The 15,640-nt window shown below is 38.7% G+C and overlaps 1 protein-coding gene across 1 annotated transcript; it reads right to left on the reverse strand.

Moving 5' to 3' along the window:
* Positions 1–1,145: 1,145 nt before the first annotated feature.
* Positions 1,146–4,628, reverse strand: LOC148291109 (pentatricopeptide repeat-containing protein At3g29230-like). Its single transcript, XM_088246370.1, has 2 exons — positions 2,278–4,628; positions 1,146–1,329 (listed from the first exon to the last, which is right to left on the reverse strand). The coding sequence occupies exon 1, from the start codon at positions 4,366–4,368 to the stop codon at positions 2,539–2,541; it is 1,830 nt and encodes a 609-aa protein (XP_088102496.1). The 5' UTR covers positions 4,369–4,628; the 3' UTR covers positions 1,146–1,329; positions 2,278–2,538.
* Between the last annotated feature and the right edge of the window lie 11,012 nt (positions 4,629–15,640).

Consider the following 15,640-nt stretch of genomic DNA (forward strand, 5'->3'; position numbering starts at 1 on the left):
AAATGTCCAGTTCTTGCAAACATATACAATAAGCAGTTGCCAATAATTTTCTGATAATTTATTATTCCTCCTTAGGAACTATTAGTTGCTATGCTATCTAAAGTATTTCCTGACTAATCACCAGGCAATTGCATAATTGAATAGGAACTATACAATGTAAACCAGAAGAATATTCTTTTTGTTGGACATGATGAAACAGATCTGCTAACAGAAAACACCAATCTGAAAACATTAAAGAGAATGAGAAGAATCTGAGAGAATTGAAGAAAAAGATTTTGTTTTCTATTTCTGTTTCTTGCTAAATCAATGAATTATGGCCTACACGATTCTTATGTATTGTTACATTGTAATCTTCTCGACTAAGCAATCTAACTAACTCAACAAATCACGACATGACACTTGTCATCTTATAATAGGTACAAGTGCCTTTATATCCTATCATCCCCCCTCAACTTCATGCACAGGAGGACCAAGCATGAGGTTGGAACAGTGATAATCAAATTGAGTAGAGCAGAGGCCTTTAGTAAGCACATCAGCAACTTGCTGGGCAGAAGAAACATACTGAAGAAGGAAGTCACCGCGAGTGACTCTCTCACGAACAAAGTGACAGTCGATTTCAATGTGCTTGGCACGAGAATGAAGCACAGGATTGGAAGACAGAGCCATGGCAGATATATTATCACAGCATAAAACTGGTTTCTTAACAAGAGGACAATGCAGATCAGTAAGAAGCTGCTGAAGCCATACAATTTCAGCTGCAGTCACAGCCATTGTGCGATATTCAGCTTCAGTAGAAGAATGTGAAACAGATTGTTGCTTCTTGGAAGACCAGGAGATGGGGTTTGTGCCAAGAAAAATAACAAAACCAGTGGTAGACCGATGATCATTTGGATCCCCAGCCCAGTCAGCATCAGTGAAAGCAGTCATGTCTAAAGAACCTTTTTTCTACAGCAAACCATGAGACATAGTACCCTTTAGATAACGAAGAATACGTTTAACAGCATAGTAATGAGTGTCAAAAGAAGCATGCATAAACTGACAAACTTGATGCACGGCATAGGTAATGTCAGGCCGAGAAAAGGTGAGGTATTGAAGTGCACCAACAATACTGCAATAGTGAGCAGGATCTGAGTAAGGAAGACTACCGTCCTTGAGCAGTTTATGATTGGGATGACATGGGGTAACACAAGGTTTGCAGTCCAAGAGATTGGCCTTAGCAAGCACATCAAGAATATATTTGGACTGATGAACAAAGATGCCATCTGCTGGATATTGAATCTGAAGGCCAAGAAAATAATGGAGATCCCCAAGATTTTTCATATCAAAGTCCTGTGAAAGTTGATTAATAATCAATTGAACAACAGCGAAATCAGATCCGGTGATGATAATATCATTGACATATAACAAAAGAAAGACTAGAGAGTCAGACTTTTTGCAGACAAATAAAGAGGGATCAGCATATGAAGCTGTGAAGCCTAAAGTAAGAAGAAACTTAGTGAATCGGTCATTCCAGGCTCGAGGGGCCTGTTTGAGGCCATAGAGCGATTTAACCAACTTGCAGACATGATGGGGATGGGAAGAATCAATAAAGCCAGGAGGTTGGGACATGTAAACCTCCTCGTGAAGAATACTGTGAAGAAAAGCATTCTTCACCTCTAGTTGTTGCAGTTTCCAACCAAAGGTAGCAGAAAGAGCAAGCATTATTCGAACTGTAGAAGGTTTTACAGAACTTCACTTCAAAAACTGTTAAACATAGAGGCAACCCAAAATTGGAAACGTAATTTCCACATTACTATCATCAAGCTAGATGAAAGAATTTTAGACACAAAGGATCTAGAAACTTATACGTTGTCAAGCCAAGGTTCTCTATTATCAACCTTTTCAAGAAAACACTGTGTAACGTTTATTTGCATCGTCTAAATAAAACACCAAATTCTGTACTAAAATAATAATTGAAATAATAGAACAAGAAGGCCATCAATCTAGACGGAAAACAGAGTTTCACCATCAGGAACAAAAGCGATTCCCCATATCAGTCTTGTATGACAACATTGTAACTTAAATGTTCTCAGTTGCAAAGAGTTTTTCATTGTCATTTGTCCATTTTAAAACTATTGTGGTTCCACTATTCTCCCAAACTAGGGAGTCTGGACCATGGTATATGTCCTGTTGATAAGAGAACAAACTTCCTCTCAACTTCGTTATCAATTAAAGAAAAGAGCCCAGCATTCTTTCTGTAGTCAGTACCCACAGTTTTTTGTAAAAGAAAAACTTTACCTTTCAACCTTTCTTCACTGAACCCATGTTTGCCTAGTGCTTTCTCTTGCTACTTCTCATGAAGCAGATGTCTTCCAAAATGTGCTTTTCTGATTTTATCTTGGAATTTGAAGTACCCAAGACCCAAAGTACCTCATCACCCTCAGCAGGTTGGACATAAATGCTTGGGACATCATAAAAAGGACTACTCATTTATCATTTCTTTTTTCTTCCCAAACACCATAATAATGGTGACCATAGTGCAAAAGACCACTCATATATTCATAGTCCATTGCATACCGCTGCTAAGTGGTCATTTAAACTATTCAAAACAACGTAAAGTTCTTTCCTTTGCTCATGCCTTGTGTCATGGGCTAGGAACTCATGGATCTTGTTCCCCATTTGGATTGAGCTACAACCAGGAACCTTTTCTATTCCCTGCTGTCTCATGACTTGCCTATAGGTCAACACATCTTTCCATTGTCCCATTGATGCACTCAAATTTGAAATAAGAGTTAAATAGCTGGGATTTGCAGGCTCCTGCTCCATAATCCGTCTGGTTAGAGATTCCAACAGATCTCCATTTCCATGAATCTTACAGGAACCTAGTAGACTGGCCCAGATGACAGCATTTGGCTCCAAATGCATGTTTTCTAAGAACATGACTGCTTCTTCCAACTTCCCGGCCCGACCTAGAAGGTCAACCATGCAACCATAGTGCTCTATTCGGGGTTTGATGCCAAACTCTTGTTCCATCTGATAAAAAACTCTTTTACCCTCTTCCACGAACCCTCCATGAGTGCAGGCTGACAGAACAGCAATAAAAATGACATCATCTGGTTTAGTTCCTTCTGAACACATTGTATCAAAGAGAGCTATGGCTTCTCTGCACAACCCATTAACAGCTAGACCTGACACTATCGTTGTCCATGTAATTATACACCTTTCAGTCATCTTTTTAAAAACTGCTTTTGCATTTTCTACATGTCCACACTTTGCAAACATGTCTATTAGCGCATTCCCTAGGGGAACACACAAGTCAAACTTGTTTCTCTCAATATAGGACTCAATCCATTTTCCATGTTCTAGAGACCCCAAGTGAGTGCATGCGGATAGTAAGCTAATCAAAGTACTCTGATCAGGCCTGCACTTGCCGTCTATTAACATCTTGCGAAACACACAAAGAGCTTGATCAAACATGTGGTTATGAACATAACCGGAAATCATGGCATTCCATGATACAACATTTTTGAAAGGCATCTGATTGAATATGTTCCATGCAGATTCAAGATCTCCAATCATGCTGTATCCTGAGACCATGGCCGTCCAAGAAACTACTGTTTTCTTGGGCATCTGCACAAATAAACACTGCGCAGACTTGACATCACCCAACCGTATATATGCAGTTATTAATGAATTCCACGAAACTTCATTTCTTTCTGGGATCCTCTCAAAAACTGAACGAGCTAATTCCATATTTCCAGCCTTGGAAAGACCAGAAACAACACAATTCCATGTCACAGTGCTCCTATCTGGCATTGAATAAAACAATCTCATCGCAGGTTCTATCTCACCGTGGGCCATGTAAGCAGCAATCATCGAATTCCATGAAACCACATCTCTTTCGGGCATTTCACCAAACACCTGGAAAGCCAAATCCAAACCACCTCCGCATTTAGCATAGAAATCCAAAAGGGTATTCTGAACAAAGACACTAGAACCAAAACCCATTTTGACAATGTCACCGTGAACCATTGTCCCATCTTCAAGGGCCTCGAAAGATTCACAGCACCTAAGAAGAAAAGTGAAAGTGAAACTGTTGGGCCCAATCCTAAGCGCCTTCATTCGATCGTACACGCGCAATGCATCTATACGAGCCTTTCCTACAGAGAATTTTATCAATGTGTTGTAAGCGACAACATTGGGGCAACAAGAATTTCGAAAAACAGAATAAGCATAATGAAGAAAACCCAGTTCTGAGGAGAGAGTGAGGAGCTTGGGAAGCAAAAAGCTGCTATCTTGCAGCCCGTGGACGAAAATCTGAAGGTGGGTCTTCTTCAGTTCTTTGAGAGACCTGCACTCTTGCAAGATTTTAAGCAATTTGTGATGCATTGCGATTGTTCTTCATTCGAAAGACAGTTATTCTCGTTACACGAACGGGAAAGTATAGTAAGGCATTTTATTTGGTTTGGTAAATATCACTCTTTTTCTATTTCTTTTTTTTTTTTTTTCTTTTTTCTGTTTTTTTTTTGGTCCTCAGTGTGTAACATTATTTTTTCTTTGTAGGGTTTGAAGATTAAGTAATCTAATGTTACTTCAAAATATTGTGTTTTTAAAAAGGTGAGTGAGTCTTTGCTAAGAAGAGAATGAGATTACAATATCATTGATGTAGTTCAAGAAAGTAATATAAACTCACAGGTTTTCATTGAAAACAATCTGGTATTGCAGCAGTACATATTTCCTCTCATTCTTGCAAGTGCAGAGAACACACATTATATCTTGCAAGGACAGTTCTTTTCTTTATTAATATTGTTTACAAGTGACACGCATAAAGAATCATACAATAATCACCTAAATTTTACAATTAGAGAGGAAATATCATCTGTGTGGTCATAGCCCGGCATCTTGAGTGTCATTTGAGTAAGGTGTTTTGCTGCTGTTTTTATTTTTATTTTTTGAGAGAAAGGTGTTTTGCTGCTTCTTGAGCGTTCTTTATGTGTCTGATGGAGTCCACCACTTTTTTATTAGAGCAGTTTCAGTCATGAGCCTAGCCCAAGGCTGGGGGGAGAAAACCAGAAAAAGGAGTTTCCAGCAGTGAGCCCAAGCCTGGGCAAGGTGCGGGTCCCACCAACTCGGGCTGGCCCGAAGGCCATTCCAGCCTGAGGTCCAAAACGAGGGCTGCTGACATCAGCGATGACGTCAGCAACAATTTTTTTATTAAAAAAATCGAAAAAAATCGAAATTTTTTTTAAAAAAATACTTAGTCATATTTTTCGCTTCCCACACCAAAAATCTTATCCGAAAATATTATCCAAATTAATTATTGAGGTAAACAAATTTGTGAAAAACACAAAAAAATGAATAGTAGTTGCCCTTAGCCATGGCAACGGGTGGAAACACAAAATATACTATTTGCAAGGGCAACCACTATTCACGTGAATAGTGGCTGCCCTAGCCCCCCCCCCTTGCCATGGCAAGGGGCAAATGGGTGGAGTTGCTCTTAGACATCACCTTTCATACGGGGATAATTGGAAATTGGGCCAAGTAAAAGCCAATTGGGCTTCAAATTTGATTTGGGCATTAAATAATATATAGATAATATATAATATTTAATTATAAAAAAGATGGGCCTTGAGCCTTGGGGCGCTTGGGCACTTCAAATTTAAATTGTAGAAGATGGATTATTCATCTTAAGCTGGAATTGGTGGAGTTGGTAGAGGGAGGAATTGTGGTTGTTGTCGTTGTTGTGGTGAGGTAAACATGTCGTTTAGGAGAGAGCGAAGACAGAAGAGAATAAGGGGCGGGAGAGGAAAAGAGGCTTAGTATACATACATACATATATATACACAAGTCTGTAGAGAACATTCTACAGTTACATCAAGCCATTATCATAAGCATAAATATCAAGTTATGGCCTAATAACAACATAACTGACAACTAACCATTTCCCATCATTAGGAGGATTAACTATTGTAACTGAAATACTATTGTAACTCCCTAATATACTCCCCCGCCAATCGAGCGTGCACAACATAGCAAGTTTGAATGAAGAAACTACATGGTGATGGAGATGGCAGCATAAGTCGGATGTAGTAGTCCAGTAAGGGGAACCAAAAAAGAAGAACTTGTTAATGTATGAATTTTGATTAATTCTTTTGGCTTCCCTTGACAATTTTGTAATAGGATTTTTATTGTATTTGTCAAGCTCAAAGTTTAGATTAAGAATAGCATCTCAAGGTGTTCTTAACTATCATCTATCCTATGGAGGTTCAAGCAAATTGACAAAGGTAAATCATGCATTGCATATCATGCATTAAACTGTTTTCATAAATGATGACTAGTCATCCTTGCTCTATAGGATTTCCAGCTGGTTAACCAACTGTTTTGTCCTATTCTCTTTTCTCTCTCTGCTGCCATGTGTCATTCTGACCTAAGGGATTCTTTTGTCTGTAAAGGCTAGTGAATTCCTCTTTTGGCAGCCGTCTCTTTTGGGTGGAAGTTTTGGAAAGATTGGTTTGCCATCTTTCTCTTCTTCTTCCTCAAGAGAGAACCGTACGTATACTTCATCTATGAGTTTTTCCAATTGATTTCATTTTGAAAAACTGCATTTGAAACACGAATTTGCATCTAGCTACTTAAATCATTCTCTCATTTATATCTAGGTTAGATTCAAGATTGATTTCTTCAAGAGTATGGTTTCTTGAAGAAATTGGTCATTCTCCTTTGAATCCAAATTTTGGTTTCAGTCTAAGTTGGAACTTGCAAGCTAGTGCCATGGGATGAACGAGCTGGAGAAGGAGCTGCCATTGCCATGAAGAACTGAGCTTCAAGTTTTGCTAAGTTGGAGAAGAAGATTGCACGAAGGAGGTATAGCTCATCTTCCTAAATAGATCTAGGTGTTTCTTGAGCTTGGTTGTGTTTCCTTTGTAAGAATCTTTTTCTACTTAGTGGATTGCCTGGTCGGTTGATGACTCCCAGTTTTTCCTAATGGTGGGTTTCTGGGTAAACAAATTTTGTTTTGCATATCTGTAAATTTTTCTGGGTTTGTGTTCTTGGTGGTTGGCTAATCATCTTTATCTGATGTTTGCTGTTTACTTGATAATGATGATTTCACACACTTTCACCATAGTTGTTGCTAGCACAGGGGATGCCTAGATTGATGGGTCCTTCTGAGTGCCTAGGTTGTCACTAGTAATCTTCTAGGGTTGCAGGTACTTTGTGGCATGCTTTGTGTGTAATCTTGATTGTGGTTGTTCATGACTAGCAATTGACTAGTCATATGTGTATATGGTCAAGATCTAAATTGTGTGTAGATTGTTGTGTTGTTGTGTCTTGTTTGTGTCGTTAAATTTACCCCTCGTCACCTAAGTACCAATTATAGAACTCCAATCTCCAGAGTTGCAACAACGGCATGAGAGAAACAAAGTAAACATAACGCCCATTGAAAGTTAGCAGGTGAAGGAGCGCATGGGCTCATGGAACGAAGGAATAAAATGACGGGTTGACATACAAGTCAAATGTACCTAGGAAACACAACTCTAGGTACCTAAGAAACATAACTTTATCTAGGAATCACCCACTAGGTAGGATAAAGAGAAATAGCAATGTTGTAAAGAGGAATGAGAAAGAAAAATAATTCAGACACGTACATTTTTAAAAATTTGACAAATATAATAAAGATGAGGAATGGAAACAAAACAAAATTCATCACAAGAAAAGCAGAAAGGGATGCGTGCAGAGAGAGTAGAAGGAATATTTGAAGGGAATAAAGGGATCAAGAGGGGGTGCGGCAAGTTTGACATAAAGGGATACGAGGTTTGACATAAAAGGATACGAGGTGAAACCAACTTGGGACACAGAGAAAAGAAAAAGAGAGCATGGGAAAATTTGAATTTTAAAGCACCATATAGACAAAAGAATAAGATATGGGGAAGAAAACCACATGGGACAGAGCAGTAATAAAGAAAAGATCATCACAAGAGCATAGATACCATGAAGGAAGTAGAGGTTCCATCTCAAAACCAATTGGCTATGGGGGGGAGTAGCCCAACTCCTTATAAACCTAGGCTATGTCCCTTAATTTTTCAATGTGGGACAAATACTCCCAATATGCCCTCGCATGTTTGGCGAACTTTGAAGCCTAACACGTGGACAACACATATTGAGTGACGTGGGAGCACGTGCGGCCATTAGGCCCAACACTTGAAGCCTTGTTCTGATACCATGTAGAAACTGATTTTCCCTTAGTCATTCATATATATATATATATATATATATATATACAGTTATTCTCTTATCCGGATGTCCGCACGTTATTATCCTGCGGATCCTATTGTAAACATGCAGGAAAACAGAGAGGGGTAGTACAAAATACACGGCGTCCGCACGATAATAACGTCCGGATGTCCGCATAAGAGAATTTCTGTATATATATATATATATATATATATATGTAAATGGCCGAAAACCCCCTTGGACTATTTTGACTGTCGAAATGTCCACCATGAATTATTTTTTTCAGCTAATTTAACCCTCAAATTATTATAAATGGTCAATTTAGCCCATACCGTCAAGTTTTTAGACTTCCATCCAATTTTCTGTTAACTATAAGGGTAAATTTGTCATTTTACAAGGACAATACTTCAAAAAAAAAAAAGTAAGTAAAATCATGATTTCTTCTTTCTCTTTCTTTTTTCCTTTTTTTTTTCTTTTCCGTCTTCTTCCTCTCTTTCTTTTTTCTTTCTTCTCTCCCTGTCTACTACACATCTTCGTCTCTCTCTCTCTCTCTCTCTCTCTCTCTCTCTCTCTCTCTCTCATATTTTTCTTTCTCATTCTTCTCTCCCTCTCACTTTCTTTCAAGAATCCGATTCAAAGTAGGCGTTGTCTTCTTCCCTAAGTGCACAACGCCTTCTCTACAACACAGATGCACAGATATGAAATCCATTCTAACACCGCCTCCATCCCCTTGCTCGTCCGTTGGAAACAAAAATCAGCAAAAGAAATTGATAGCAAAACCAAATCAATGGACACTTAGCCAACACCCAACACCCACGGTCTCAAATAAAACAAGACCCACAGTGGCTGAGACAAATCAAACACCAAATAAAGTTCATTGCAGATTCAAATAAACCAAAGGATTCTTTGCCAATCACCCATAAAAATCATCCAGAATACCCAAACACTGTGAAATGCAATCCCTAAATCCCATTGATCCAATCAAGAACAAGTAGGTGTCGATGAAGATGAAAACATATCTTGATTCTAATTATATGTTTATTTACACGGACCAACCATTGGCATTCACTCGAAAACCCTTGTGGATGTGGGATTGCAGATAGTCTTGGGAGGAAGGGGGTGGGGAAGACGATGATTGCCTTCCCCCTTTTTTTTTTTTTTTTCCTTCAGTTTTGTAGTTTTAACAATTTAATTATTTTAAACTAAAAAGTAATTAATTTTTAATTGAACAGTGAGTCACGTGCCTAACATGTGACATTTAGATAGAAAATTGGATGAAATTACATGAAAACTAATGGTAGGGGCTAAATTGAACATTTAAAATAATCTAATGGCTAAATTGGCTGAAAAAATATTCCAAGGTGGACATTTCGACAGTCGAAATAGTCCCGGACGGTTTTCGGCCATTTACCCTATATATATAAGTTTGTAGAGAACAATCTATAGTTACAGCAAGCTATTATCATAAACATAAATATGGTGTTATGGCCTAATAACAGACAAATGACCATTTCCTATCATTAGTAGGATTAACTACAGTCCTGATCTCTTGGACCACAGGAGTCCAAGAAATTGTGGTCACCTACTGATCGGTTCATAATTGTATATCATTTTGTACCCTTCTAGCTTATGATTTGGTTATGGTTTTGAGTTAAACTTGTGCTTTTAATCCTTTTTGTGTTTATCTTTCAGTTAATTGACATTTAGGTAACAATGATGACTTTGGATAGGAAATGATGCAATCCATGCATGTTAAGGCTTGATTTGGGTGAATGGAAGAAGGGCTTAAAGACAAACACATTTTGGCTACAACTCCTTTCCAGCCCAATTTCGTAGGTCAGCTTCTTGGCCTTGGATCAGCATGCTATGGGGCTTGGATGAGGTGAAGATCTTCATGAAACTTGTTCCAATGGGTGTCTAGTACAACATATCCAAATTTCAGCCCAATTGGACATTTGTGGAGTGCTCAGCCCGCCCAACACTCAACCTTGCTCAGCAGGATTTGCAGCTGCCAGCTTTGAGCCTTGTCTCCTCCTTTAAGCCATGTGCCTCACCCATGCTGCAACTGACTTTGGATCCAACATAATGAGTGAAGTGGGGAGGCATTCCAGCTATGAAAGTCTAAAGGATCAAGTTGGTACATGCTGGAGTTATTATAGAGAAAGCATGTGCATGCATGTAAAGCATAAATGAAATGAAGTCAATTCCAGTCTCTGTTCGGCAGCCAAATTGAAAGGCCCAAAACGCATACTTCTACTGCTCCGATGGGAATACTTTCTTCATAGAAGTTGTTCCAATGGGTGTCTAGTATAACATATCCAAATTTCAACCCCATTGGATACGTTTTGAAACCTGTGGCCTTCCTACACCAAGTCTGGTTCAGAAAACTCGTTTTTCAGCAACCAAAAGGCAACCACATGGGTTGGCAGCAAAAGGCAATCACATGGGTTGGCAGCAAAGGGCAGCCACATCTGACCACCTTTGAACCCATGTGATGAAAGCTTGAGGTGCAGCAAATGATGAAGGATGGTGTGGGAGTTCATCATGATGTTCCTCCCTCTTAGCCCTATAAATAGAGAAGCCTTCAAGCTTCAAAACACACCCCAAGGGGGGGAGCTCTCAAACACTTCTCTAGAGCTCCCTTCCCTTCTCTCCCTCAAATTCTCTTAGTTTCCTTTCTAGTTTTCAATTGTTGTAATGAAATATTTGTGCTGAAATTCTCCTTAAGTTTTTCAAGTTCTACTTTACTTTTATTTGTAATGTACATTCGTTCTTAAGTATTCAAGTTTAATTAGTTTCCAAGTTTCAATTATGGTTTTTGTTCTTATTCATTATGCTTATAAGTTAATATGCTAGTTTGAATGATTGATCACCATTTAGGCTTGCATGTTAGCTATCTTGGTTTGAATTAAGAGTAGACACCATGCTTTAATTCGAATTGAACTATGGATAGGAAGAGTATGTATGGACATTCGACAACAGGGATTAGATACATACTTGGTTGTTTAAAATGTTCTTCTATGCTTAATGGGTTCCTAATGCTTAGTTTTAGGTTAGACAACAAATGATCAAATTAGGGAATTAGGAACACAAGGTTTTGACCAAACACCATGGCTTAATCATACTTTAGCTAGAATCAATCCATTAATCTAATTGAACTTGGGAACTTATTTGCTTGAGTTATTTCCTTTTTTTCTTGTTTTATTTATTTTCTTTTTTCATTTCTATTTTGTGTAGGGGAAACAAATTGGATCATTCAATCACCAATCCTCGTGGGATCGACCTCGCACTTACATATGCTATACTACCAAACGGCTCGTGCACTTGCGAGTATCACAAGTTGAGGATGCAGCTGAATCCATTTTGGTGCAGTGAATCCGAAGCAACACCTACCGTTGTATATTAATCCAATGGTTCAAAAACGTTTCTTAAAAGGAGTGCAAGAGTGAGTGAACCGTTGAATTTACATTCAACGGTGAGTGACCACAAATCTCTTGGACCCATGTGGTTCAAGAGATCAGGACTAGGATTAACTATTGTAACTGAAATACTTTCATCCTTCATGAAGGTAAAAATTTAATTTTCAGAAAAGAAAATCTAAGCTTGACTTACGTGGACATTTATTGATGGGTATACTGGTGAAATACCCCCTGAACTTGTACCTCGCTTTCAATTAGCCCCCTATCCTTTTTTTTTAGAAAATTAAAGATATGAACTTCTTTTTTTCGTCAATTTCCCCCCTCCGTCTAAATCCACAACATTTCATCCAATTTGCCGTTAAAAATGAGGGTAAAATTAGACCTGGCAATATCATACGAAACACGATAACACGACACGAATTCGCAAAAAAAATTCAGTATTCGTGTCCGTGTTATCGTGTCGTGTTGCTATCGTGTCAACCCGTTAGCCACACGATAAGCTAACGGGTCGTTTCAGTGTCCATTCGCGAAAAACACGAACCAACCCGTTAACAGGGGTAGTTTTGTAATTGTCTATTCTAAAATCCTTACCAACCCTAGCAATAGCATTCTGCTGCATTCATAATCATCTATCATTCCGCCGCACACTCACAGTAGTTCACTTTCTCTCTCTCTCTCAAAACCTCATCTTCTTCTTCCTGCGATCTCTCTCAAACTTCCTCTCTGTCAATCATCATTTCTCTTCTGAGACTGAAATACTCTCTCAAGTCAAGACCTTGAAAACCAATTGGGAGAGGAAAGGAAGACAAGACTGAAACAAGAGACTACAGCTTTTGCAGCTGCTTCTCATCAGTCTTCAGCATCATCATTTCGGAAACAAGCAGCCCAGAAGACTACTGTAGAGAAGAAGCCACCGTTGGCTCCTTCGAAATCGAGGCTACCTCTGCGAAGAATTACCAACTTCATGCCCCCAGCTTTACCACCCAAAAAGCCCAGCTATACAACTTCTGTTGTCCCATCTTCAATGGATGGCAAAGAAAACATTTCCACAACATTGGCAGGAAGAAACCAATGGCTGTCAGACCTCCAACTACAACCTCGCAGATTATTTTGCTGTAAATGTTTAATACATTTTAAGCTTTTTTGGGAATTTTTTTTCTGCATCTATATTGTATTGTCAGTAATTGATATTTTTTTTTGAAGATTTTAAAATATATTTTAAAAAAACTGTTTATTTTTCTTATCGTGTAAATCGTGTCGTGTCGTGTGATTCGCGAATTGTAACGGGTCGTGTTCGTGTTGAGCATTTCCAACCCGTTTTCTTATCGTGTCGTGTCGTGTCAACCCGTTAAGAAAAGCGGGTTGACACGAACACGACCCGAATACTGATAACACGACACGAATGCCAGGTCTAGGTAAAATGGTCATTTTATACATTAAAAATAAATAACAAATGAAAAATAAAAATAAAAACAGAAATACTCTCTCTTCTCTCTCTCTCTCTCTCTCTCTCTCCCAGCGACAGACCCGACCCCCTCCCTCTGCAAAACACCCAGCCACCGCCACCGTCCACCTTAGCCAGCGCCGCTGGCACCAATCGAACCGGCCTGGACCTGCCTTCGCGCTCCGAGCCATCCCCACCCCGAAAACCACCGTCAGCCGCCGGATTTTTTGGAACCTACAGGCTAGGTTTTCTTTTGTTTCAATTTTTGGAAATATCATTGTTGGTTTCAATTTGGGGATTTCTCTTGTTTTTTTTTTTTTTTTTTTTTTGTTGTTGCTGGATTTTAGGGTGCTTTGGCTGTGTTGATGGGTTGATGTGTTGGAGGAGATAGAGCTAGGGGATGGGGCGATGTGTTGATGGGGTTTTAGGGTGCTTTGGCTGCCAGCCACCTTTCTTCTTCCGCGACGTTGTCTCGGCCCACCCCATCCAAGCCCTCTCTGTCTTCACTCTCTTCCTCCGCCAACCTGAACCCGCCGTCCCCGCCCGATGTCTCTGATGTGCTGGAGGAGAGCGATAGGGTTGCTGGTTCAGTCTTTTTCTTCTTCTTTTTTTTTTTTTTTGGGTCAAATTTTTTTTTCAATTTTTAAAAATAATTTAACTGAAAATTGGATGAAATCTTGAGGATTTAGACGGTAGGGGGCACATTGGCGAAAAAAAATAGTTTGGTTCCTTAATTTTCTAAAAAAAAAGGATAGGGACCTAATTGAAAATTAGGTACAAGTTTAGGGAGCAAATCACTAGTATTTTAAGGCTTATTTATGTATCTCTTGAAACTTTGGTCAAGTCTTATTTTGTTTCCAAAACTTTGGTCACATGGTCGAAAATGATTTTGATTGCCATGATTTAACATAAATAATTTCGGGAAACAAAATAATTTTGGTCACTTTAACTTTAACTTTCCACGACATTGTCGAGTGTTAAATTGGTCGGCCACAATGACAATGGACTCACTAGTGCTTCTCAGCTCAACCACACCACTACCAAAAAGCAAAAGTACTTTCGCAGACACTGAAGACTACTCTCCTATCCCATTTAGATATTGGATTGGAATTTTCTGTCTATGGCCATTGGCCCCTATTGTATGTATCAACTTTCCCATCGCAAACACAAAACACAAAACACAAAGACAAAGGTATAAAAAACAAATCCCCAAGCGGATAAGAAGAAGATATGAATAATATGTAGCAGTCGTTTTACCAGCATCTATATGTATAATTTTCAGCCAATACACGATTTTAAAAACTTTCTTCAGAATCGTTGCGGCAATATATTCGCATTTCAGAAATTTTCAAACACTTCAACGCTACGATGATATCGCTTTTCGTTGATATTGTTGGACACTGTTTCAGGGAAACCATGGAAGTCGCCATGACCTTCTTGTGTTGTGTGGAGATGGAGCTGCTTCTTTCCGCTGAAGCAGGGAAAACAGACACAGTACACCTTCCTTCCACACCAGCCATCTTTTATGCTTCTTCTTCCGCCGTCAGCCTTGCTTGCACTACACCCATTCATTGAAGGAAACTTCTCTTGTCTTGTAGCTCTGCACCAGCACTGCAGTGATTCTTAACCTCTCAATGGGGACCAACTCCAAAATTAGGCTAATTGATCATCACCAAATGTAATTCAAAAGAAAAGGAAAAGAAAAAGCACAACAATGAAGTTGTAGCTCAAGTAAGTTTTTCAGTACAAACGATTTAGGGGAGAAGGGGTTTACACAAATACTCATTGGATGCCACTTGAGGGTTTTGAACCATAGCAGTTGTAACTTAAGTAGTTAAAAACAGTTTACCTTTACATTTGAGACATTTAAGAAGAGAAAAAAAGGCTGGCAGCATAAGTAACTTCATGCATGTCAATGTGACATGATACAAAATACACTAAATTTGGGCTTCTCAGTATGAGTTTAAGAATGGGCTTAATATTATTGCATGTGATAGTTGTACCCAAGCATTATCAAAAAATTTGGATCTAAAAAGAAAACATCTGAAAATATTAGAGGATATGCACTACCAGAAAAACGCTCAATAGGGACCCCTTTATTAGAGACACAAATAAAAACAGTCTCTATTGAATGTTATTAGGGACTGATAATAGAAACAGTCTCTATAAAATACTATTAGGGATGAATTAATAAATTTTGTGACTAATTATTTTCTGACAATTGGCCATGAATTGCACATTCAGGTGCTTTATTATAGTCTGTTCTGTTTGAAAACCACAGCTAGGTTGGTGCATATCTCTGTGTTTTCACATGGGTTTATCAAAATGCATGATAATATGCAAATTAGTTTGGTTTCCAATTTATAGGCATGCTGTTTGTATTTCATTTATATTGATATATACCTTAGCACATAGACAGTACCTTACAATTACCTTCTGGCCAGGGGAAAGCCAATACTCAATTGAATGATTGTGGCAAATCCAGTCAAGCAAGGAGAAACTCAATGGCGAATCAAGTCAAGCAATGAGGAGCTGAATGGCAGTTAATGGTGAATAGCATGGTGGA

Source organism: Prunus avium, chromosome 8, assembly GCF_965620075.1.
Source record: "Prunus avium chromosome 8, drPruAviu1.hap1.1, whole genome shotgun sequence".
Lineage (NCBI taxonomy): Eukaryota > Viridiplantae > Streptophyta > Magnoliopsida > Rosales > Rosaceae > Prunus > Prunus avium.

Excerpts from the sequence above, each read along its gene's own strand:
- LOC148291109 (XM_088246370.1), bottom strand. The coding sequence starts at position 4,368 with ATGCATCACAAATTGCTTAAAATCTTGCAAGAGTGCAGGTCTCTCAAA.